General features: G+C 35.2%; 1 protein-coding gene across 4 annotated transcripts; it reads right to left on the bottom strand.

Annotated features, from left to right (window-relative positions):
• Nucleotides 1-278: 278 nt before the first annotated feature.
• Nucleotides 279-26,095, bottom strand: LOC129871695 (sodium/hydrogen exchanger 8-like). Of its 4 annotated transcripts, none has more exons than XM_055946656.1 (25): nt 26,030-26,095; nt 24,749-25,041; nt 22,766-22,816; nt 22,543-22,634; nt 22,293-22,370; nt 22,062-22,219; nt 21,756-21,857; nt 21,561-21,678; nt 18,387-18,439; nt 18,234-18,296; nt 17,528-17,572; nt 17,120-17,175; nt 12,104-12,288; nt 11,439-11,486; nt 11,163-11,270; nt 10,026-10,248; nt 8,977-9,276; nt 8,613-8,710; nt 5,487-5,618; nt 5,163-5,381; nt 4,845-5,051; nt 4,305-4,572; nt 3,740-3,864; nt 2,634-2,746; nt 279-495 (listed from the first exon to the last, which is right to left on the bottom strand). In XM_055946656.1, exons 2-23 carry the CDS (start codon nt 24,951-24,953, stop codon nt 3,779-3,781), a joined length of 2,895 nt encoding a protein of 964 aa, XP_055802631.1. In that variant the 5' UTR covers nt 24,954-25,041; nt 26,030-26,095; the 3' UTR covers nt 279-495; nt 2,634-2,746; nt 3,740-3,778. The 4 variants fall into 4 exon arrangements, with proteins under 4 accessions (XP_055802631.1, XP_055802632.1, XP_055802630.1 ...); XM_055946657.1 differs by having other exon boundaries at nt 279-489; XM_055946655.1 differs by having other exon boundaries at nt 2,640-2,746.
• Between the last annotated feature and the right edge of the window lie 1,584 nt (nt 26,096-27,679).

Genomic DNA, 27,679 nt, shown 5'->3' with positions numbered 1-27,679 from the left:
CTGTTGGATCAAAATGGACCATATGTGTCACTAACTTGGACCATAACAAATATTTAGTTAATTTCTTTATATATATATACAAAACCCAACCCAAGATTATCTCCGGAAATGAAGGAATAAAAAACACTTTTGTTTCTGTTGAATGATGTTTTATTTAAAATTGGAGATACAGCTGGATGACAACAATAACTGCAACTGATCAAATAAAACAAATTAAAAAAAAAAAGCTTCATTTTTAAACCTTGAAAGCAAAGCTGAAAAATAATCAACAAAACATCAAGCCATAAAAGTCCACATTTCCCCAGCTGAATCTATATCAGAATTTTGTTAACGGTGTTCAACAATATTCATAAATATTTATACATATATATAAATGATATTTAACTTATAAATACAATTACTACGAAGAATGTTCAATTGACTCTCCTTTGCCATCTTTAGCTCCGTCCCTGCCAGCCACGTCACGTTCCACCACACTTCCTCCTTTAGCTTTATCTAAATAGGATGAGTTCTATGAGTTTAACCGAATATATTATCTCTCGATACAATATATGATCAAATAGTTGCACATTTACACTATTAGTAGTATCTTTTTATGCAAATCCTTGAATTTGGATAAAGTTATGTATAGTTCATGGCTCCAAAAATATTTTAATCTACTTGTAGATAGCTACTGTACATTATTGCACCAACTAGCTAGACACTTTAGCAATTAATATGAGAGTTCACACTCTTCTACACAAGAAAAGTAAAGTCTCTTTTTCTAACTCATTTCAGGTATCCAGAAATTGAAGTTTATGAATTTTTATAAAGATCTCAACTTTTACTATGAATAATAATTTGATAAACAACTAAATATTTTACATATTTAGTAAATTTCTGAATATATATCCAGGGTTTATGCAAAAATTACCGAGTTCACGTAAACTGTAACCAACACTGCAAATCCGCCCCTGACTATCATTTGGTTAAAATATTCGTACAAACATTATCATTTCAATATGATAGTAATGGGCATAAAGTAATCTTGTGGTCCTAATTTTATTTTTTGAAGATTTATAAAGAAAAGTAAAATGAAAAAAGAAGAAGATATTTTAAAAAGGTCAATAGCTACTTGCAATAAATAAAGTTACTGACTTTTCTTAAAACCTGAATATTCACGAATTTATTACAGTTTCTAAAAAGGCCTTGGTGATTATTCTATGTAGATATCCTATTATGCATCCTTTTAATATAATTAAGGTTATTAATTTATTATGTAACTAATGTTCATCAACTACTTTGGTTAAATAGATTTATAATTGTGATTTGACTTACTAAGAAGTGGAGAACATGTTTATATAACACATTAGATAATTAGTAGTTAACAGATTAGTGAGAAAATAACAAATGAATGCAAGGCATAAGACTTGCATATAAACTTTCATATCTTAATTATCATGATTAAGTGATATATATATTTTCACTTTAAATTTGTGTGTTGACATGCTAAATGAGTGACACCATAGGTCAATGATTATGACGTCCATCACGAATGACGGGCCGATGAGAGTAGATCATAGAGAAGGATTGACCGACATCAAGGCTATAGAAAGCTTGTGAAAAAAGAGTTCAAATTATATCTTAGGTAAATTCCACATTGGAATGGCAACGTAAAGTGAAGAGCTTTATAAAACATAATACAAGCTCACTGGGTACAGTGCAGATCTTTTAGATGCATAGATTATTTATAAGGGAAGCATCTTCTACATAGTTATATATAAGTTCTCTTATTGATTCGTTGCCCCCAAACCTTTATATGATTATTCCTTCAATTAATTAACATAATCTTACAATATATTCGTTCTTGGAAAATTGCATCCACATGGTGTTTCAATATTGACTATTTGTTTTATAACACTATAATATGGGATACTAGTGGAAATGGTACAAATCAAGCAACTTCAAATTGACGTAATATAAAACCAGACACTATGATATGGGATGCTAGTGGAAATGGACCTATGTAGAATCAGTATGATTTGGTGATTTTTTCACATATACATCAAGTTCTGTGTCAAAAATCTAAATGTTATTTACTCTAATCTTAATAATAGTTGTATTTAGTAAAAGGAAAAGAATTAAATTAGAGGGAATATGACAACAACGAGAATACTAATAATTGAAATAGGAATATGCATGAATATATTTGACTTGTCTGTATCCATTGCTTTTGTTATTGGTGCTTCTTTGAACTTATTTTTTTGTCCGTGCCCTACCAACTAAAGTTCTTTCCAAATTAGAAAAGGCCAACACGAACATATCGTGTTATTTTGCTAAGATATTATCTATGATACTCTTTCTTGAGCTGATGATCTATCAGAAATAGCCTATTTACCTCACACGATAAGGGTAAGGTGTGCTCACAGTCCATCCTCTCCAAACCCCACTTGTGGAGTCATTGTGAGTATATTATTGTTGTTGTATTATCTATGATACTCATAAGGTGGGATAAGAATGAGTTGCCTTTGGTCAGAGAGCTTTACCTCCCAAAATAGACTTTCTCAGTGCGAATTCGGAATAATCAAACACCAAAACAAATATCAGATATCATGTGCAATTAAAAAACAAGGTGGGATAGGAATAAGACGTACGCAAACCTTGTAGCAGAGTCTTGTTAAAACTGCAATTGCAGTTCATCAACCAATCACAAGGCCACCAAGATCTTCGACTTAGCTTCCAGTTAATCCACCGGCCCTTTACCAACCTATACAAGGAGAAAGGAAAATAACTTTTCCCCCTTGAGAAATAACAAGTATAATAGTTCAAGTAAAATCATCGACCATCACAGAACAATATGAATTTCCTTTAAAACAAACAGCTCCTAATAGTTCAAACTAAACTAATTTAATTTGTAGGAACCTGGCCTCAAAAATGAATGTTAAGGCCTCCTGCATTTGAAGACAGACTTAATATTTAAGCAGGACCTACTTTCAAAGGGATCCTTCCTCCCCTGATTGCCAAAATTTAACCATATATAGATGAATATTTGTAACATTCAGCAATATATCGTTAGAGAGACAATAGTCGATTGACTGAAATGTGCACAAATAGAATCATGTATATCCAAAAAATCCAAAGCATGTTTGTGCAATATGTGAACGGTTGAGATCGTCCAATTACACAATCCCATGGAATTAAATTCCATTAGCAGTACATAAGTAGTAAAGATCGATGAATGTTGATCAGCTGAGTATTCAATATCTATTATAAAAAAAAGAAACAATGGAATATAGGATAGCAACCCTGTTACAAATCCAGAGAGACATTTATATGTTGCTAATTTTCATGGAAAAAGAAAGTGCAGACATGCAAAAACTCCAACCGAGTGAAGTTTCCACTTGCTAAAAATCTTAATTATTGGTCATAGAGAGTAGAATTCTCAAGGAAAAATGAACATGCAATGTTTTAATACCTTGCTTTTTAAGCAGTACAATGAGCATATACCAAGTTGTAAGTGAAGACTTTTAACATAAATTATCAAGCAGTGTAAATTGCATTGACATCAGAAATAGCATGGGTACACATTCTTAGACCCAGAAAATAAAAAAAATGAAGCCAAGTAACTTTACAGCATTTTCGTGATGGAAAAGTGAAATCATAGAACGACAGCAGCAAGTACGCTCTTGAAAGATGAAAAGCTACAACCAACTTATCCACACAATTCAATGTTAGACATTGTGTTGTCTCCTTGGCTTACCAATTTTTGCTTCTTTCTAAAGTTTGCATGGCCAACTTCTCATGCTGCTGAAATGTCTATTCGAACTATCCTTGCTGGTTCCACAACTCTGTACTTCGAATAAGAATATGATCCAGAACTCTCACCTACAAAAGCAGCAAGCATCTAAGTTAGAAAACCATACTACAGGAATACTTCAAGGCAGACACTCCTGATAGTTACTTCCCTTAGGTTCTAAGTATTGCTTAAAGCAAGAAAGAAGTCAACTAATAGGAGGAGATAACCAGCGATCCAGTAAGTTTTGCAACCATTTTCTTTCTTTCATTTTCTTTAAGAAGACATTTATAATGAGCATCCAGCCAATGCAAAAACACCCCTACTTGAGTAGATCCTTAACACAACAAAGTCTATGAACAGCAAAAAAATGAGTGCAGGTTAATGAGGATTTGACGACGTGACAGGGTCTCAACAAAGAAGATGAAGAAAAAAAACTTTTTCTGCTGAGTGTTACTGATCAAACTAACAAGGAATTCCACTTTGGTATCAACAGTTTCAGATAAGGAGACATTATATTGAGGAGACCTACCCGTTACATTGGCGCTGGTGTACAGGATGCTTTCACTCAAAATGGAACATGGCAATACCGCTGGGCATTCAATAAGTTGATTGGTACTTTGATTTCTCAAGCAACCACTTAACAGGAAGTTGATGGAATGATGAGAAGTTTCTATTACTTCTTGACTTGAGAAAGTATTCATGACTGATCTCTCATCAACAATACTTCTTACTTCTTGCATTGAGAATTTCTTAAACATATCAGGCGCCAAGAGCTTAGACACAACAATGGTGCACTCCTGCACATGAGATTGATCATAAAATATTATACCTTGTTTATGAAGAACTTGTCAAACTAAAATAGCGAAACTTTTTCTTTTTCATTAATATAATATATATAAAAGAAACCTTTTCATTTATAAATAGAAAGTAAAATTCAGTTATCTGAAGCCACTCTAGACAGCGGCATTTTCTCATGTATGTTCAACTACAACAGTACTTATTTGTGCTTTACTGATAACATAAATGCTTGAGTTGCACTTAGAGTCGTGGAAAGATTGTTAAAGATCACCTTCCACAATAATTCCTCTACTCCATTTCCACAGGCCAGTACTGGAATGATCGACTCCAGCTTAATTTCGATGCAGAGAGCCACAGAATCTGTCACCATATCGCACAAATATGGCTTTCCCACAAGAGCCTCATATAGACCTAAAACACTTCCTTGACAATATGTTGATTCCACAGGACAATGAATAGGAAAAGGGCTCCTTTTCGACTGGAGAAGAAAGAAGGCAAGTTTTTTCAATGACCAAACACAAATAGAATTAATGCTAGCTATCAGGAAATATAGATTCTTGGATAGATGCCTTATGCATCCTTTACTTACCCTAACTGATCCATTTCCTATCAGCCAAACACTTGTCAGCTTGGAACCCTTGGTGTAGAGTGTACAACCTGGTGTCTTCAATATACTATTCGCGGAGCGTTCCAGATCACTTTGAATAGCAGGAGAAAGGTTTCCCAACAAAGGATGGATACTTAGAACATCTCCTGGCTTTGGGATCCTTATTGTAGGAGGACTTCTCAAGAGTTTTTCAAGGTCATTCTAGTTTGGAGTTGAAAAATATTTATACACAACAACAATAATTCAATAAGCATAAGACAAAAGCAATGCTATGGCGCTGGAAATTGACGCATGAAATACAGTTACCTGAATCAAATCATGTACATGCAGCACAACTTTCTCAGTTATAATCCCATCTTTCTCCATATCACTGAGACATTCATCCAGACACTTCAGCATTGAAAATGTAACTTGCCTTGATTCCGTTTGATGTATGATCTAGAATGGACAGAAATCAAAGGGTTAATTGAGTTGAACGTGTCTGATAAGCTTGCATAGTTTTAAATTGTTTTTATAAGAAAATTTGCTAATGGATGATTTGCACATTGTCTTCAAATACTTTTTTTGACGCCTCCCAAGGAGTTCCACACTCTGCTCCCTTGGTGACTCGAACCCACAACCTCAAGATTGGAGGTGGAGAGTGCTTAACATTTGAGTAACCCTCTCTAGTCAGAAGGAAGGAAGCTCAGATGCACAACTCATCATCCTCTAATTCGGACAACTGCGGAGCATGCATAGTGTTATATTCTACAAGTAGACGTGAATTTAAGAAAACCATGTTGCGAACCCTTGACAATCAAATGGTCAATGAGCTATTTAAACACGGGCAACAATGCACGAACACCATCACTGATGCAGATACCATAAAAATGACAATTCAGAATTATTATCAGAATGTGTATAGTAAGACAGAGAACTGGAGGCCTGACTATAATCTTCAAGACTTCACAACCATTAGTAGGGAGGAGCAGAAATGGTTACAGAGACGGTTTGAGGAGGAAGAGGTGTTGCAGTGCATCAAGCTCTGTGCCAGTGATAAGGCTCCAGGGCCTGATGGGTTCCCTATGGGTTTCTACAAAGAGTTTTGGAGTGTGTTGAAGTCTGACATCATGAACACAATGCACCACTTTCATGAATTCCAAGTCTTTGAGAAGAGCAGCAACGCTACATTTGTGGCTCTAATACCTAAGAAAAATGGAGCCTTGTCCCTGAGGGACTATAGACCCGTAAGTCTCATCAGTGGAGTATACAAAATCATTGCTAAAGTGCTAGCTGAAAGAATGAAAAAGGTGGTGGGAAAATTGGTGAACAAGCACCAGATGGCATTCATAAAGGGCAGACAGATCATGGATGCTGCACTTATAGCAAGTGAATGTGTAGACACCAGGCTAAGGGGAGAAGAATCAGGTATCATGTGCAAACTAGACCTGGAGAAGGCCTATGACCATGTAAACTGGGGGTTACTTTTAAGCATTTTAAGACAGATGGGGTTTGGGGTCAGATGGCTAAAACGGATAGAATTTTGTATTAAAACTGTCAGGTTCTCCATTCTAGTAAATGGAGAACCTGTGGGTTATTTCCCTTCAGAGAGGGGATTGAGACAAGGAAACCCCATGTCTCCTTTTCTATTCATATTAGTCATGGAGGGCTTAATAGTATGTTGAGAGTTGCCACCTAAAACCGCTGGATAAGGGGCTTTGAAGTTAGCAATAGATCAGGCATGAACATGGAAATATGTCAGCTTCTTTATGCTGATGACACCATGATCTTTTGTGATGCAAAGAAGGAACAAATAAGGTACATCAGACTTATCCTTGTGATTCTAGAGGCAGTTTCAAATCTGAGAGTCAATTGGAGGAAGAGCAGTTTATTTCCCATTAAGGAAGTAGCCCAGATGCAGAACTTAGCTGATATCCTAGGTTGCAGAATTGAACATTTGCCTACCACCTATCTGGGCATGCCATTGGGTAGCAAACTTAAAGAGTTGTTAATATGGGATGGGATAATACAGAGATCAGAAAAGAAGTTAGCCATCTGAAAATCTCAATATCTATCACTTGGGGTAGGCACACACTGATAAATGCAGTGTTAAGACTCACTCCCAACCTATGTCATGTCCCTTTTTCCCCTACCTGCAAAGGTGTTGGAGAAACTGGATAAGCTGCGAAGGAAATTCCTATGGTTTGGCAATAAAGAAGGGAAGGGGTATCATCTGGTGAATTGGGGAACAGTTCAACTCCCTAACTCCTTGGGGGTCTGGGAGTTAGAAACCTGAAAGCAGAATGATTGCCTCTTGATGAAATGGTTGTGGAGATATGTGGAGGAAGACCAAGCCCTGTGGAGGGAAGTTATACATTGCAAGTATGGCCAAGATACAGAGTGGTGTTCTAATGAAGCTAACATACCTTATGGAGTTTCGGTCTGGAGATCAATAAGGTCCCTCTGGGACAAACTGGCAGGGAACATAAAGCTCAAAGTAGGCAATGGGACTAGGATTTATTTTTGGAAGGATGTCTGGATAGGACAAGAGACTCTGATGCAGGCATTTCCTGATTTATTTTCGTTTTGCAACAACCCCGACATTACTCTAGCTGCTGGTCCAATGGTTGGGACATCTCCTTTAGGAGGAATCTGAATGATTGGGAGATAGGAAGAGTGGTAGAACTACAAGTGCTCCATAATTTCAAAGGACTGTCCACAAGAAATGATATAATCAACTGGAAACACAGTGAGGATGGAAGGTTTTCTGTGGACAAACTTTACAGGAAGGAAGCGGATTCTCTTCAAGGAATCACATTGGCAAGGTGGAGGCAGATTTGGACAAGTCAGGCACCAACCAAGGTGAAGTGTTTTGTATGTTTGGTGGCCAAGAGAGTGTGTCTTACGCAAGAAGTGTTGAAGAAAAAGGGCCAACAAATAGTATCCAGATGTTTTCTCTGCAATGAGACAGATGAGACCAACAATCACCTATTCTTGCATTGCAAAGTCACTTCCCAGCTTTGGTCCATGTTCTTGAAACTCACAGACAACAACTGGACTATGCCAGAACACACTGCTGACCTACTGAGTTGTTGGATAAGGAGAGGAGGAAGTAAGAGCCAGAAGAAATGGTGGAGAATGATCCCAGCATGCATTTGGTGGACAATATGGAAGGAGAGAAATGGAAGATGTTATCAGAACAAAACAAATTCCATTCAGAAAGTGAGAGAAATGTCTTGTCTCTTTTTATTTTTGGTGTAAAGAGGAAAGTATAGAGAAAGTAGAACAGTTAGTAGATTTGTTAGGTTCACTGTAATTAGCCTTTTCTCTCCTTTTCTTGTTAGCAAATTTTTGGAGGTTCCCAGCATGTCCTTAATGCTGAAGAATACTATTACCAATTTCAAGAAGAATAAAAAAAACAATGCACGATTTCCCACGAAAACATTCACAAACCTCTGGCATTAAATTCTTGACATCATCTAGAAACTTCCTTGCTTCTAGTTCTTCGACTTCACTTTCCGCAACAACAATTGCAGCATTTCCATTGTCACCTTTAAAATGTAGAGAGATTGTTAGATGAATTCACGAGGCAACTCCACAACTCCCAGATCCATGAAGACTTAGATTCCCATCAGAGTTGTGCAACAAAAAAAGGCAAAGAAACAAGGGGAAAAAAGACCCTCTTACGAACAGGAGGCACAACTCTCAAAGAGTAACCATTGCTGTTAGAACCTGATTACATATAAGAACTACTCCACAATGTCTACCTACTGCATCAGCAACATTCTTTGTATCTACAGATGGTACCCACTCTTACCAGTATAGTCAAGAAGAAGCTGTCTTGCGATTCTGTGAGCATGGATAAATGCAGAGCATATATGACAACTATCCTTTAATTTCTTTAGCACAAACCACCTTGTCAGCCTGGGAGGACAAACACTTGTGCTGAAGAATTTATAATATCCTGGAAACTTGAGGCGAGTAGAAATATAATTCCAGTCATGTAATCCCTGAGTCGCCAGATCGATTGCCTCATCTATTGACTCCATCAAAACACTGATAGTGGATTCAATTATCCTCCCCTCATTGAATGTTGACCAGTAAGCCTCACGAGTAGCTGTAGCAAAACCAAATGCAAATAACTGAAGCAGAGCTATGAAAAATCATGTGAAGGCATTAAGAATGGAAGACAAAAGGAGAAAAGAAGTGTCACCTTGATTAAAGTCCACAGGGTAAATATTTGATAAAGAATAAAAAGAAGTCAAGCATACGGCTTTATATATCTATAAGGATTTCGAGGTGGCAAAATTTCAAGGTTACATGTAGGTGTTTAAGATATTTAGATAAGATAGAATTGCATGCTTACTCCTATTAGCAAAGGAAAATAGAGGCACAAGTTTTTAATGAAATATTGAAATGTAACCAAGAAGGGATGCAGAGATACAGTAAAGAAGATAGATGTTCTAGAAACAAATTTCTACATGATGTAAGCTCATAGAATCACATACCAATTGGATCCTGGTGTAAAAAATGGTGAAAATGGTCAAGGTTCAGCTCATTAGAGAATTTCACACTGCTTTCTAACTCTTCAATTCCTTATATTCCTTGGATTTTAGAGGAGAAGAACATGCAGGTCTTTCATAGGAACAGGCTGGAAATATTTCAAGTTTAACTCACAAAATAAGGACCCTAGTTCATGATCTTATGTACGACATCAATAACCTATCAATCAAATAGGTGAGAAAGCAATATCTGATATGCAACACTTACAAAAGAAAGCAAGAGGGAAGCTGAAAGCAGGTGCCAGACACCAGAATGGTTGTAAAAGCAAACTATAGACCAACTAGTTCCGGTGCAGTTACTGACCTTTCAGAAAGCATACTCTCATAGTCTTCATATCAGCTATTTCTAGATAGCCATAGTTGGTGGTACGGGGAGGCCAAACTGTGTCTTCACAGACATCTTTTATGCATGTGGCATAACCTCCAACAGTTATCCAATCAAAAGGATTATTGCTTCCACTACAGATTCTAGAAAACTCTTCAGCTTTTCTCAATAGTCGATGCTTTGCATAATTGACCATGGTTTCCTGAAACAAATTGTACTATAAGCAGGATGGTTCCCGCAACAAAAGACCACATCGCAAATATGTAAATACAAGCAACCGTTGAGTACACCGGGTATGTTTCTTCGTAATTTGCCACATATTTAAAGTTAACAAAGACCAGAATGAATTAGCTAATTTTCCGCAGATGTAATTTTGACTGTTCTGTGAAGATATTTCTTTTCAGATTTACATGAAAATATTTTATCAGGAAATAGGACCAATATAAGTTCAAGTTGCTGATCCTTGTGCATTGAGATGCTTACAAAGGCCATGAACAAAGTGAGGATCAGAGGATGCAATGGTTTAAAGACATGCAGGTAAGCATAGTACTCACTTTTTTAAGTAAATGCAATCTTATAGAATAGAGAAAACCATCAATAAGGTGATGCTTGGATTAGTACAAACGAGGTGTGGATAATTACTAAATACAGGAACTTGCATTTCAAGTTATAAAAAAATGCTCCTTTTTCCTTAAACATCATTGATTCCTCTCAATCCATAACACCAAAAAGCTGATTGATAAGATCGAATATACACAAAAGCATTTCATACAAAAGGTCAAATGGAATTGTTTAGTATCTTTACTTTTTTGGTGTAAATAGTTGTGTCTAGTAGATATAGATCAGATTGTAGATTTGATAGGAAGCTTGTAATTGACACTTTTTGGTGGTGGCCAGCATGCCCTTAATGCTGAAGAATACAATCTTACCATTTTCAAGAAAAAAAAGCATAGGTAGGGCTTTCAAGTTTTCAATAAAAAGGGTAATTACGGCTATTGAACACTGTTGAGCCCTGATTAACAACGTGAAACTACATAAAATGACATCATGAATCACAATATCTAGGGCAGGTAAGTTCCTCAATACAAGTGGACTTCAATTACACCAGAACTTTACCTCACTTTCTGATTGAGCATCCATACCAAAGAGACTTAGAAGTAATTGTGCAGTAGATCCATTGATAATGAGTGTCAGTAACACACTTCCACCAGTGAGGAAAACAAACTGTACCATAAAGAAAAGAGTTTCAGTTACATGTCAAAGAAAGTTGATAGCTTAAGCTTCAACAGATGCCTAAAAACTACAAGTTAATTATGGCAATGAATCAATGACTTCCAAAAGCAGGGAAATGAACTGTTGCTAAATTGCTATTGTTCGTCAATAAAAACATACCATAGCTCCAGTTTCTGAGCTGAGATAGTTTGTATCACCACTAGCACCCTGGAAATTAGAAAGAAAACCATGTGTAGGTATATTAAGTAAAAGAAAATCTATCATCCCTCTTCCAGCATCCACATTGTAGATTGCTTCATAAAGCTTGAGAAATAAGAAAGAAAATGATCAGCTTCTTATGGTCTCAAGCAATTAGGTTACTCCGTGATAAGTTCTATTGCACTTACTCTAATTGTTGTATGATATCAAATGGAAGGTATCTTCTCCATAGATATTGAGTTTAAGGGCTTAGTCTGTCACTTTAAAGTAAACTGACGCACTTCAATTCAGATCTAGGAACAGAAAGCCTCCATTTTTTATTTTTTTTTATTTTTAAGGGGGTAGGGGCTTGGGGTACCTACCAATAAAAGCAATCAAACCTAAAAGTGCATCAGTACTTAATGGAGCTTTTGTTACATTTAGGATACTATCAACACATTATACACCTTATTATCTTAGGAGTATATTTTATACTAGTACAAATCATACTAGACAAGCAAGTTATGTAAGTAAAATTTATTCTCAGGACAATGATAATATATCTTCCGTGCACATTTGTATCTAACCCTCAAGTTACATGATACAGGAAACCATATGGAGTTACAAGTGAGCAGAGAAGGAATTACTTTAATAGATAGGGAGAGTGCCAAACCAACAGCTCCTCTCAAACCAGACCATATGACGATGATAGCTTCTTTCCAATTCAAACCATAACCGAAGTAGCGCAGGGCAGGGTAGAACGCAAAAACAACTATGGTTCGAGCTACTTGAAGAATGATATAGAGAAGAAAGACATAGCCCCACGATCTCCCTACAATATAAATGTGTAAATAAAAGAAATTTTCTTGATCTGGGAAATTTATTGCAGTGGAAAAATTCTAAGAAAAATGATAAGAAATTCTCCAAAGAAATCATACTATATCAACAAGAATGCATCTAAGGAGGGATCCAACAAACTAGGTAGGTGCTCAACAGCACCTAACCTGAAGTGTGATGCATATGAGCATCAATGGTGATTCATTGGGTCTTTAGCTGTTTCCCCCTTTCTTTGGTCTGTTAGGGGTTGTTTGGTTTGAATACAAGTTATGATGGGATTAGTTATGATGGATAAGTTATGCTGGGATTAGTTATGATGGATAAGTTATGTGTAACGACCCATTAGGTCATTTTGAGTATTAGGAATTTTTAGTTCATAAAAGACTCAATTCATAAATTTTTAGATGGAATTTTGGACTATTCGATAACTACAATTAAGTAATTGAAGGGTGATTTTAGATAATTAATTTAGTTGGTGGGCTAAAGTGTTAAATTAGTTAATAACTTATACTACTTAGCCTATATATTAGATAAGTTGGTGAAATTAGTATTGCCCTAGAACGTGACAAATTGCAGCCTCGCCAACGGAAATACAACTTTCAGGTAATGGCTAAACATATTCCCTTTCTACATGCTAGTTGCTAAGATAGGCTATACATATATATTATTAATTATTGGGTAATCACTATGATTACTATTACGTGAAAATGGATTGAGCATTAAGAAAGGAGGTTCTGCAACTTGGTTGCATAGTGCGTGGCCACTGTTGCTAATAATTATCTTGCCTTTTAGTTATTTTTAGTTAATTATCACAATTTAATTCAAGTTTTAATATATTGAGGTAGATAATTAAATAGTAGGTGTATTGTATTATATGAATACCCTTAAATTTATGTTATTTAGAGGAATTAAGACTTAACCCTAGGCTTGAGATTTTAAGAAATTGATTATAGAATTGGGTGAGTTGTTGGGTATAGGTTAAACATGTAAATAATATTGGTGTCTACAGACTAGTTTCTTATAAATATTGTATAATTGATAGATTGGAATTGAAGGAAGGAAAGACATTCGTGAATTAGCTTGCTTGGATTCGGTTCTTCGATTGAGGTAGGTTATGGTTTTTATTCTATATCATAGATAGACTCTTAATAGTGATTGATATTCATTGAGTAATATGTGTGAAGTTTACTACGCATTTAATTGTTGTGGTTTGGATGGTTGATATATTGTTGTGATTGGTCTAAAATCCCAAGGCCATGAAATCCATAATCTTGAACTTACCCTATCAAAAATGGTGCCTTGAATAAAGAAGGCTTGATGAAATATTGTTAATGAAGTGGAATGTAATCATAAGGAATGATAAATTAAATATATTTGGATCGGGTGTCACGTTCCGACACGGTTATTTGGATCGGGTGTCACGTTCCGGCACGGTATATTTGGATCGGGTGTCACGTTCCGACACAGTACATTTGGATCGGGTGTCACGTTCCGGCACGGTAATATTAAAGGGAAATAAATTAAAATTACTTAATGCTACCCAATCTCCAAAAACTCATATTTCAAAGAGTGTGGTGTGGAGGCTTGAGTCCTCATGTGTGATCTTGATATTGTTGACCGGTTATGTAATTGTTTGTTGGTTGCCACCTGTTAAGTGTTGTTGTTGATTTCCCACTATTATTTTATGTATATTGATTTCTATTTTGAGTCGACCGATGATACCTACTCAGTACATGTTGTCCTGTACTGACCCCTACTTGTATCTTTCTTGTTTTATTTTGTGGAGTGCAGCGAGTGTTCCACAAACTTCGACTCGACCTCAGCTCTAGTCAGTCTCAAGATCATCGGATTTCAGGGTGAGCTATCCTTCTAGCTCGTGATGAATTCTCCCGATTATGACATGGTGTCTTTAGTTTTCGGACACATTTTGTTATTTGTTTATTTTAGTGTTTGATACTTCCAGACTTAGTTTTAGAAATTAGATGTCCTTAATGTGATGACTTTCAGATTTTGGGGAAAAATATATTTATTTGAGTTTCCGCGTTATTGTTATTAGTTGGGTTTGTATCGTTGGTTCTCCCACTCAGGAGGTTAAGTGTGGGTGCCACTCACGGCCCATTTTGGGTCGTGACATTATGCTGAGGTGATTTTTTATTGGTTGTTTGGTTTGTTGTATTAAAATAATATGCATGGCATAATTTCTAAGAATAAGTTGTTTGTTTACAAAAATACTCTTCATTTCATTTAGTTTTTTACACTTTCTTTGCAAGTTTTAGTTATTCACTCTTAAAAATATTTTTTTCATCCTATTTAACTTAATTAATTTTCTGTGTGCATTTTCATAATTATGCTGTGTGTTTTTAAATATAAAACATCTATATTATTTAGATTAAAAATAAATCTTTTATTTTAAGTTTGTTAAAGTAAAAGAGATTTTATCGTTGATGTCACTTCATTTAAGTACATATCACTCATATATTGTAACATATTAAAATTATCTTTATTTTAATTGATATATAAGATACAAATTTTCAAGTGATTACAAGACTATTTAATTAAAAATATGTAATTTAATAGTGGAGTGAACATTTTAAGAGAAATCAAAATATAAATAAACATAAGGATCAATTAAATAAATTCAATGTATACAACAACAACAACAACAACCCAGTGAAATTCCACAACGTGGGACTGGGGAGGGTAAAGTGTAAGCAGACCTGACTCCTACCAAGATAGGACGGCTGTTTCCGAAAGACCCTCGGCTCAGTAAAATCATAAAAAGAAGTCAGATACGGATAAGAAGTTCAAAGCGTTATGGCAAAGCAAATAACGAAAGCAACCAAGAGAAAATAGAGCAATCAAAGTACAGAAAGTAATAGATAATAACAGAAATCAGACCACAAGGAATTATAGTACACTAATACGCCTACTAAAAGGAAGAATAACGAGACTATGAACTAACCTTCAATGTATAATATATTCATAAATAAAAAATATATTTATATAGCATAATTTTTTAATGGAAAAATATATAATCATAAAATAACGAGTAGTGAAGATTGTGAATGTTGTTATAAATCGTATTAAAATTTATTTTAATATAAATGTATATAAAAATGATGTATAAAAGAGGGTTTAAGGGGTACTTTTGTTATTTTATATTTTTATCCTGGGATAAGTTATCCCACATTTTGTAACCAAACAAGCTATTAAGGGGTGCTAAAAATTTATCCCAGGATTATTTTGCCTTATCCACCACACCAAACGACCCCTTAAACAATAAATAGTAAATAAATTAGAAACCTAAGTGTGTATACCCATTATTTTGTTCTTCATGTAAATAACTCTACAACTAATATAATTGATATGCAGAACCTAATAAAGATGGTTTTCCACCAAATCTATGCCTTCATATGGTATCATAGCCTAGTCCTTGTTGTTTGCTAAGATCTTGCCGGTGTTCATTGTTGGTTAATTGCGAGATTTGCATTGGTTGCTGCCTTTATGTTTTAATGTACTCTCTGTTAGTTTCTACTGTTGGTTTTTGTTATTGCTTTCACATTCCTTTGACTTTATCTCCGTCTCTAGTTCTCTGCTTGTCGCCAGTATTAATCTTTGGATCTCGGTTTATTCTCTGTTGGAAGAAGACCATATAATCTGTTTATAATTAGTTTTCAGTGATAATTTCAAATTTTGGTTTGTCTCATGAGAAGGAGAGCTCTCTACTATGGTCTAACAGGTCTTCATCAGTGATTGATCTTAATCTGGATTTTGATTGCTAGCATTCTTGTCTATTGAATTTAGCTACTAATCCATCATTACTCTGCGACGTTATCTTTGTGTCTGGTTTCTTTGCATCTAGAGCTTTAGATTTATAAGGTTGCAACTGTGCTTAGTCTTTGGCCTTTGGTCGGCAATTCAATTTGATACTGGAATGCTAGCTGGTGCCAGTCTGGTCTGCTTGTTCTTCTAATACTATTGGACTGTCAATCTGCTAGTTCATCCTTTTCTGGTCATTTTCGTTTGCTTTATCTTTTCGGAGGTCAGCTTTCTTTCAGACCATACTCTTGGTGCTGGTCAGTGGTTCTAGCAATTTATTAGTTGGTTATTTCAATAGAAAATGTGAAATGTGATCAATATATGCATCTCCTAAAGCGTCCACTGAAAAACACCTCAACTTCCTGTCTCCCTAGTGTCTTATCACTCAGTGGTTTTTCTCAGGAAATCCTCTTGATTGAGTCCTAGATTTTTTACTCAGGTGCATCTGGTCACATGTCCAACAGCCAAAGGCTATTGTCCCACTTTCATACTCCTAGGACCTAGTCTTTACCTTCAATGATCTTGATTAATCAATTTATTACTCCTGTAAGTGGTAGGAATTACTCAACCTACTACTTCAACATCCTTGCCCGCCGTCCTCTATCTTCCTAAATTCCCTTATAATTTAATAGCCATTAAAAATTAACCAAAGTCCTTAATTTTTTTGCTTCTAATTATGTGACTATTCAACATTCGAAAACAGGAGGAACAATCAGCTCAGGACATGAGTCTCACAACTTTTACCGTCCAAGTTCCAGCACTTCCTAAGGTACCAACTACTTGTGATGTTGCTGCAACCCCACATCAGATCCATTGATTCTCAAGAAAATGATTTAAGATATGACTCTGAGACTTTTCTAAATATTCAACTGGGGGCAAATCAGGACGCTTGCCAACTTATTGTTATGTGCAGCATGTACCACACACTTCAACTAATAGGAGAGCAGTTGTTAACCATCAACAAAAAGTGAAGTATATTACATAATAAATAGAAGGGAAAGAACTACCTGTATTGTCGTCAAAATTTCCGATACTGAAGATACTTTGAGCTATGATAACTCCGCTGCAAGAAGTTAGAGCGTATAAGCAACATTATTGATTCAATAACCAAAACTAAAAATAAATAAGAGGATAATAACCAACCATGCACCAAGGGGTCCTTCAGTTACGCTCAGAACAGGAAGTGCATTAACAACACTACTTCCTAGATATTTATATAGGGAAAATGGGGAAATACAACTCCCTGAGAAAAGAGTAGCACAATAACTAAAGCAGTAAGATCTATTGCTTTAATTGGAGATAGCACACAACTAGAGGAAATCTCCTTGAGTACAATAGAAATGAACAACATAATCTTAAGACAAAGGGAAAAGAAACAACATTAGTTTCTATAACAGACTGTTACCGAGTCTTACCTCAAGATGAATATTAAAGTATTCGCAATGTAGGCAATCATTTCCCTGCAAAAACAAATTAGTGGGAAAAGTTAAGTGTAAAAAATAGTTCAATTCTAGCCCCCCTCCCTCCCTCTTCCCCTTTCTATCTCAGAGCAAGGCAGTAAACGGAAAAGGAGCCAAAACAATATATGACAGAGTTCATATATTTGGTTATGGTTTTGAATAATAAGTAAGCTATTAAGATCCATATGATATAAACATGATGATTTAGGCAGTCCCATCAAAAAAATATACACATAACCCACAGGATGAGAGCAACAATGCACAATAGATCCTAAAAGAACAGAGTGAGAGAACCAATGCTGGAAGGAGTCACAATAGACAACTTCTGAAACCTGTAACACTTCATTTAGGAAAGCCAAAGAGTTCACAAAGAGAGGAGTAGCAGGAGTTGTAGGGGTAGGGTAAACAGTAGCAGCATATTCTCCTAGATAAATCTGTTTATAGTATATGTACTCCAACCTTTTGATTTTACAACATATTCCCCTAGATACATCTGTTAGACATGCCTCACCTAGAAGACATTATGTATAATAATACCTCAACAAAAGAGAGCAGCAATTAGGTATTGGCAATGCTCGAATCTGTGCAATAATTATCACACTATACATTGGTTTGCTACACAGATCTATATCTAGCTAACAGATATCACAAAGAAACATACCAAAACTCATGCAAGCTCTGCTTTCCCCCAGCTCTATGGGTATCCTTTGACATTGCAAAAACCCTATCCATAGATTACAGTATCAGAGACCGAATTACACGCTTTACTGCAGAAACTTCTGAATGTGAAAGAGGAGTGAAGTACACAACTTACATCCCTAGTGCTACGAGAGTCAAGATACCAGAAGCTTCAGCTTCCTCTTGAGCCTATAAGCAATAATAAGGCATTAAAATCCCATTAAAGGTGTACAGATGGCATTGGAACAAACACATAGGACTTCAATGGAGCTAGCAAAAAGCTGAGGAAAAAGGCAAACGAGAAGGAACACACAATATCACCTCGAATTAGCAAATAAACATATTTTGGAACATGCCACCCTTTAAAGTAGAGAGCAGTAGGGTTAACACTGAAAGATTTGATGATACCATGTACTTGGTACTCCTCCTCAAAAAACCATGTATGGTAGATTTACAAAATTATGTAGAATGAAGAAGGTCAAAGATCTTAGATTACTTAAAAGGCCATCAAAGAGATATTCGACTTGAATACTTTTTTTGATTAACCCTTAAATAAATCATTCAAATGTTATCAACAAAATATGAAAATTATTGTGTATGTCAAAATGTTGTCAAAAAAATTGATCATTTTACAAGGTCACACTTCTTGGAACTGTACGTCAAGAAGTGCAGCACATTATGAAAGTGGTGTCCACTAATTCAACGAAAGATGTAGTGATTACTGACTTCATAATATGTCAAATCCAGAAAGCTTTCTAGTTGAACACATTTCAAGTTTTAGTCTTCTGTCCCTCTCTGATCTGAACCATCATGCCTGGGATTCTTTTTTCTATTTTTTCAGGAAGGGGGAAAGGGAGGAGGTGTATGATACATTGAGCACATCTAACTACAATTTAAGAGCAAATGACTAGCTTAGGTCGAACATATCGGACATAATTGAATGTATGCAAGAACGAGTGCATATATATATATATATATATATATACAACAACAACAACAAACCCAGTATAATCCCACCATGTGGGTCTGAGGAGGGTAGAGTGTACGCAGACCTAACCCCCACCTTGAAAGGTAGGGTGGCTGTTTCCGAAAGACCCTCGGCTTCAAGAGAGGAAAATAAAATAAAAGGTCAGATAGGGACAAGCATATCGAAAACAAGATGAAAACAAGGAATAGCAAAAGTGAGAAAGTCATGGTAGAATGGTACGGAAAGAAAGAGGCATTAACTACTATAAATAAATAAAATAATCAAAGTACAACGGCCCCACACCTATAAACAGCAATACAATGCAGAAATCAAATGGCAATAAACAATGAGCAGAACTAAAACTACTATGGTGTAAAGGATAAGTCACCTAGCCTTTTAAAGAAATTATAGTCCGCTAATGCACCTACTAATAGGGAAGAATAACGAGACTATGTACTAGCCTTCTACCCTAGTGTGGTCCTCCACACCCTTCTATCTAAGGTTATGTCCTCGGTAAGCTGTAACTACGTCATATCCTGTCTAATCACCTCTCCCCAATATTTCTTCGGCCTACCCCTACCTCTTCTGAAACCATCCACGGTCAACCTCTCACACCTCCTCACTGGAGAATCTATGTCTCTCCTTTTCACGTGCCCAAACCATCTCAGTCGCATTTTCCGCATCTTGTCTTCCACCGAGGCCACTCCTACCTTGTCCCGAATAGCCTCATTTCTAATCTTGTCGCTCTTGGTACGCCCACACATCCATCTCAATATTCTCATCTCGGCTACTTTCATCTTTTGAACGTGATAGACCTTAACTGGCCAACACTCCGCCCCATGTAACATAGCCGGTCTAACCACCACTTTGTAGAACTTTTCCTTAAGTTGTGGTGGCACCTTCTTGTCACATAGCACACCGGAAGCGAATCTCCATTTCATCCACTCTGCCCCAATACGATGTGTGACATTCCCTGCTGCCTTGCATGATAGACCCAAGGTACTTGAAACTACTTTTCTTTTGGATGGCCTGGTCACCAAGCCTAACTTCCGCTCCAACCTCCTAAGGTGTCTCACTGAACTTGCACTCTAAGTACTCTGTCTTGGTTCTACTCAGTTTAAACCCTTTAGACTTCAAGGTATGTCGCCAATCCTTCAGCTTAGCGTTAACTCTGCTACGAGTCACATCGATCAGGACTATGTCGTCCGCAAAAAGCATACACCATGGCACCTCACCTTGAATTTGTTGCGTCAATCCATCCATCACCAAGGCAAATAAAAACGAACTAAGGGTTGATCCTTGATGCAACCCCATCACAACTGAGAAGTGCTCTGAGTCCCCTCTTACTGTCCTTACCCTGGTTTTGGCACCCTCATACATATCCTTGATCACTCTAATGTACGCCACAGGTACACCTTTAGCCTCCAAACATCTCCATAATATCTCTCGTGGAACTTTATCGTAAGCCTTTTCTAGATCGATGAATACCATATGCAAGTCCCGCCTTCTCTCCCTATACTGCTCCACCAGTCTCCTCATAAGATTGATGGCTTCTGTAGTTGAGCGTCCCGGCATAAATCCGAACTGGTGTGTTATATGCATCTAATGTTTGAATTGTATACATGTAAATAATTAATGCATGTCTGTGTATGTATGGGTGTGGGTGAGAGAGAGAGAGAGAGAATGCAATCAAACATGTATGTGTTGGCTTAGATCAAGATCAAGAATATTCAACCAAATCGTATCCAGTATCCGAAAGCATTATATATTACCTAACCTTCTATATTACAAAGAGAGAGATCATCAGATGTGTTAAGCTTACAAAGATGGAATAAATTTCCAGAGATCAAATAATCTGATGAAATCCAGACACGATACCAAGCAATTGCCTGACTTGTGTTCCCCTAGTGTGAAGCACTTATCATGCTGAATGTGATCTCACTCACAAACACAGTGACCTTTTAGAAGCTTTTCCTAGTTAGGTGACAAAGAAACCCAGCTGGTCTGGGATCTTCCTCGCAACCTACATTTTTTGAGAGTGGGTATATTGTCGAAACCCTCCCTCCAGAGATATAGAAGGGGAACCTTAGTGGTTTCCCCATCCTCGAATATCACTATCTCCTAAAAATTATCCATGTCCTAAATTTTCTGGAGGGGGTAAATAATAGAAAGCCACATCAAAGGGTAGATATCAATAATCAATCTGATTATCTGATAAACATATGAATCCAAAAGGAAAAAACTAGAAACAAGTTAATTGCAAAATATCACGTCCAGCATTTAGGACAATATGCAGCTTGAGTGCATTTATATAACATTGATTCAAATCAGGAAGGAACATACTGTGTAGTAAGCAATGTAGCTCACAGTAAGAGCCAACGAAAAGTCTGTCAGTGTGTCATTGTATACAAACCGAAGCCAGAAAAGAGATGCCATTCCAAATACAAGTCCGATCATGACACTGTAACAATAACAGAGTTAGTTAAGTTCAACCACAATAACACAAAAGTTATCACCCGACCAGATAATGATACTTACGATCCAAGTGAGCCTTCTGCAAGATATTCCAGCACTGAAACCCAGCCAGAACTTTTCCCAAGAACCATTCGATAGAAAAGCTGGTAAACCACAATAGCTGCCCTGGCAACATGATTGGAGGAAGAGAGGTGGACAAAAATAATCAGTGTATATAAAAGAGGAACATAAACTGCAAAACAGAACAAGGGGCTGAAGGTCAACTTCTATGTGGAAAAATTTGGCCATCCAAAAATGTGCACATATATATGAAATTATAGGGGAACCATGAGGAGTTACAAGGAGAAACAAAAGAACAATTGTTTATACCCGTCGTTCATCATAGATTCTCCTTCAACAATTGTGCTCAACTTTTTACTAGCTCCCAGATCTTTAAGCAAAGCGACAACAGCCACAGGATCAGTAGCACTAAGAATTGCCCCCAACAATAATGATGTCTTCCAATTCCAGTCATATGGAAAAACAAGCTGTAGAAACATATGAATGTTTGAGCGAGTACGAAACCACTTCCAGAAAAAACAGTGTTTCCTTATTATATACCTTCACAGCAGCTCCGATCAGGACTGTTGAAATCAATACACCAGGTCCAGCAAGCAAAAGCATTTGTGCCATACATTTCTGTCAAAGCCAGCCAATATTAACGAAATGAACAACCTATTCCATTAACTTATAAAAACTAAAAAAAAAGTACACATATTAACTTTAAGCATACAATAACTTTAAGCATACAGTCAAGCAACCACCAAAAAGCATTGATGTTATATAGAATGAAAATTAAGGAGAAGAGAACCTTTATTTGGTGCACCTCCATGGAGAATGCACCCTCAAAAATCAGTATAGGAAGGAATACAGCTAATAGAAGATCAGCATCTATATCTGCCCCTGTTGCGGCAATTCAACAAGCATATACTTTATAAGATAATGAGAGGTATTCACAATTGCAAAATGATTTCAAGTCATCCTCGAATTTGAAATTTTAAGAAATTTGAAAGAAAAATTTGAATTGTGCTTACATATTCGAATTCCATTCCCAAGCTTTCCCAGTTGATAATTACTCCCGAATTCTAAATTTAAAAAGGAAAGTAGAGAAATAAATAGCCAAATATGAGAACAGTTAGGCACCAAAACATGACTGTAGGCATTCAAACAACAGTGACACTTAAGAAAGACAATAGATTGAAAAAATACTAGCTCATGTCCATAAGAAAATGTTCCATGCATTGGAGTAGTAATAACCATCAAGAAAGAATTGCAGAAAGCATGCGCATAAGACAAAAAAATTGTCTTTTTACTCTTCAAATTTTCTATACAATAACAAGACCAGAAACATATACATATGTGAAGAAATCTATGAAAAAGGTTCATTCACATAGAAAACAGGGAAAATCTCTATCAGCAACACTGGCATTGTGATCCAGGCCATTGTAGTTTCTACTTCCTTTTTTCATGATGGTGTTGTCCGATCCAGCTTGTGCACATCTCTACAATTCCAAAGCACAAGTGCCGGATAATACTGCCCACCAAACTTAGATATATGGGAACAAATCACCTAGTATCGTAAATTTCTAGTTTATCTTCCCCGAGTTCATTCTCACAGGAACTCTATTTAAAATTTTCATAATTGCTTACGTTTGACCTTCTTTACCAAGTTCTAGATGAAATTATGCTTACCTCAACTATTCCACTGGGTATCTACTACCTACTACTAGCACAAGTACCGGGCAACTCCGCACACCAAGGTTTAACTTTAAACAAATGGGATGAAATCACCAAGTGTCAATAAGAATATGTTACATGCTCTTGGAGCAACACCTACTGGCTAAAAACTCCATTTATCCACAAGCTCATTATCCTAACATCATTTAACTCAACTGATTTTTATTGGCCGTCAATTAAATCTCTAAAATATATTTCACAACTTGAATTGATTGACACCTACCATTGATCCGCCGCTTTGAATTTCCTTATTGACTGATACCTCGCTCGAGTGTCCGTGGGCGATGTTTGCTTATGAAAAAACACCCTTTTTGTCTAATTGCTCCCGAATATAACATTTTTGATAGACAATACGATTATTCCTTTCAGTCCCCCCACTTTGTAGAGTCATATCAATAGTGAAAAACATGCTAGTTCTTTGTATAGAAAATAATGGGTGGTATCTCAAAAGGAACTTTGACATAATCACAATTTCTTTACCTCCCATTAGATTCTTTATCATAAATTGAATTAATTTTCACATCAATTTCCAAACAATTGATTAGTATCTTCAATGACTAATTGGATGATATTGCAGCCTCTCTAACGTTATTATTTGACTTAGCATTTACCTCTGGTTATTGCCATTAAGTTGATTATATTAGTTGAAACCTCTTAATCCCATGGCTGATGAGATGTCCTCATATATATATATATATATATATACACACACACACACATACAATGTCCTTCTTTTAGAAAATGAGAGATCAAGAATAGAGAAAACACTTTTCTTCTTCCTACTGGATATTCTATGAAAATAAATCTTTGTTAGTTTCAGTGCTCCTAGTTTTATGCTAAAATCCTAGTTTTATGCTAAAAGAGCTTGTTGAATCTAAGCGGATACACTTATACCGGCTGAAATATCCTTTAAGGACAGTGTTTTTAACATGCTATTCACTATAATTTTCATGACCAAGTATTTTCCGTAAGATACTCAATACAATGTTCGTAACTAAGTATTTTCCGTAAGATTTCCAACACTCTAGAGTTGAATGCAATGTGGATCTCCATTCTTCTAAGCAAGTGAAACACACGGTAGCTCTTGAAGTAATTGACCTTCACACTTGTTAAATCTAGATCCATTTCGTTAGTAGACATGACAACCCATAAGTTAAATGCTAAAAACCTTAAATGTTGTACCCCATACCAAATCCCCCATAAGCGAGCAACATGATAACACTTCACATACAATATGTAGATATACATCTCGAGAGAGAAAGAGAAGGAAAAATACAGACCGAGAGAGCCGAGAACGATGCCAATGATGAGCAAAACGACGGTATACGGAATAGTAGTACGGCGAAGGATGGTTCTGCATGAAACTCCGATTAACAAACTGATTCCACCAAATAGTACTGCATCTGTCGGATTCGAAGAAGAACTGCTGCTGCTCTCTCGTTGCCATAAATTGTATGGCAGTGGACCTTCGTCCACTGTCGCCATTATAGCCTCAATTTGGGAATTGCTCAACCAGCTCCGCCAAAATGGTGTGTGTTTCGTGTATTTCCCACCAATTTATTTCTTCAAACACCTTCACAATTGAAAATAAATAGAGTTACTAGGACAAAATAAAAAAAAAAAAAAAAAAATAGGTGACAAGAAATTATTTATAATACTTATTTTGAACTCGTTCATTTAATTGATATAAAATTTCACGATAATATTCTTATTTTTTTTATTTGATAGTTTGATCTATGATTTATTATTTATGACATTGATAGATTCATTCCTCTATCAGCATCTTATGATGGCATAATTTTGAGAGTGATAATTATGTTAGAACAAGAAAAGAAAAAAAACTTGCGAAAGAATCTTAGTCGAGGTTAACAATTTATTGCTTGAATGATAATATTTTATTAGCATATAAGTATATTACTTCCTCCGTCACATTTTATGTGTCTTCATTTTTTTTTTAATATGTATCAAAAAGAATATTATCTTATTATAATTAAAATTAAAATTTTCATTTTACCCTTAATAAAATGATCTTCCACCACAAAAATATATATGAATGATTTTAGGCCACAAGTTTTACAAATCTTTTTTTTTTAAATACAATTTCAAATCAAACAGTTACGATGTCACGTAAAATGGAAAGGACCGAGGATGACATGATTACAAATCATAATTCTCAATCCCAAGGCTCTAGAATAGGGCCAATAACAAGGCTCCAGAGGGAGCACTCTAACTACAAAAATATGGATTCATTTGGTATAAGCTATAAATATAAATGATTTTGAAATAAAAAAAATAATTCAGGAATAAAATTTTGATATCTTGTTTGGTTGACATGTTTGGATGACTTATCCCACCATTTATATTATAGTAATTGAATAAGTTATCCCACTTTATTTCAAAATATCTAATTCTAAAATAATTAATTTTGGAATAACTTGTTCCCAATGAAAGAACACTTAGGACCATATAAAGGTCAGCTCTTTGCCAAAATATTTTTCTCCTACAAACCAAAACCAAGGCAAGACATATAACAGAAGGTGTAGAAGAAGGAAAGAAAGTACCTTGCACTTGGAGAATTTGGAGTGGGACTCAAAGTGTGTGGAAGAAGGTCACATATGGTTAATGCTAAAAGAACACTTATTTATAGACCAAGCAATAGGACTCCTAATGCAATTTTAATACCACTTCTGTTTCTTGACTAATTTTTATACCACTTGTTTTTCTTGACTAGTCCAATTACAAAAGGAAAGCTGTTCAAAAGGCATCATATTTTCAATAATAATTCGAATAAGCTTCTAATTATCATTATCCATCTATACTATACTATACTATATAGCATGAAAATTTTTAAAAAGTTGATTGAATTTTTTGTCCCGTTTTAAATAAAATCGTTTTTCACCATTTTTCTCAAATTAAAATTATTTAATTATTATAGTAATATTTAGATTTTAAAATTAATTAAAGTTATAACTATTACATATTTATTTTATTTGTAACCTATAAGTACTTTTTTCAATTTGGGCTTACTAATGAAGTTTGAAGGGGGATCAAGTCGTTGTAAATCGAGTTTAGTTAATTTAAAAAATAAGAATTTCTAAAATATTTTGTAAGAGTAAAATATATGACGAGAGATATTAAGAGAATTAATAACTAAAAAATTTGATGCTTATATTTCTAACATTTTCTTATTTTCTTTTTGTGTATGTGATTGATAGAATTTCGATTTTAATTTTACTGTACTTAAAAAATAACAAAAGCATAACCAAATAATGTTAAGTAATAATGATTAATTATGGTTCATACCTATTAATTCATGAATTAGAAAATAGACATTGTTAATATTCTCATGGTATTAACGTGATTTTTCATAAATCAACCAAATACCGATTATTAATTTAATCTTTTATAGTGACACACATGTTGTGCAGCACACGCACATTTAACTAATCTATATTTATATTACTTTAAAAGTATAAAGGTACTTAAAATGTTAATTGAACTTTTGTTCTTTATTAATATTCTACAATAGACACACATTAAACTGTCGTTCTCAAATTATTATTTAATTATCTTATAATATTAATTATACTCTTGAAAACTTAAGAAGTCCCAAAATATATAGCATGAGAAAATACATGAAAAATTAATAGTGGTAGATTTTCTTACATGAAAAATGATGGTAAAATATATGATAAGAGAAGAATCTGAAAAATATATAATAAGTGAATACGAGAAAAAATATGGAGTGGGAAGGGGGAGGGGGGTTTTCAAAATTTGGTAGTTTTTTTTTTCCAAGAGTCCTAAAATTTATTGTAAGAGAAAAAGAGGAATATAGTCGGATTTTTTTTTTCAAAATTAATATTAACACTGAAACATTCCTTTTTATGTTTAGGAGTCTTTTTAATGGATAAATAAAAAAACAAAAACAAAATCACGTTAGAAAACATCGAAGCACTTCTTTTTATATATTCAGGAGTTTTCTTTTTGTTATAAAATTTTAACCAATTAATTATTCAACTCCACATTATCATTATGCATTAACTGAGATGTAACATTTTCTTTTTGGCTTATATTTTCAACTCTAAATATTTTTCAGTTATGCTTTATATTAAAAGATTATTACTTTTAAATATAACTTTAACATTATTCTCTAAATTACACGTGCAAAACACGTATATTAAACTAGTATTATGTTAAAAGTTGAATGACCA

Source organism: Solanum dulcamara, chromosome 10, assembly GCF_947179165.1.
Source record: "Solanum dulcamara chromosome 10, daSolDulc1.2, whole genome shotgun sequence".
NCBI classification, from domain to species: Eukaryota; Viridiplantae; Streptophyta; class Magnoliopsida; order Solanales; family Solanaceae; genus Solanum; species Solanum dulcamara.
This window is presented reverse-complemented; position numbering and strand designations above follow the sequence as displayed.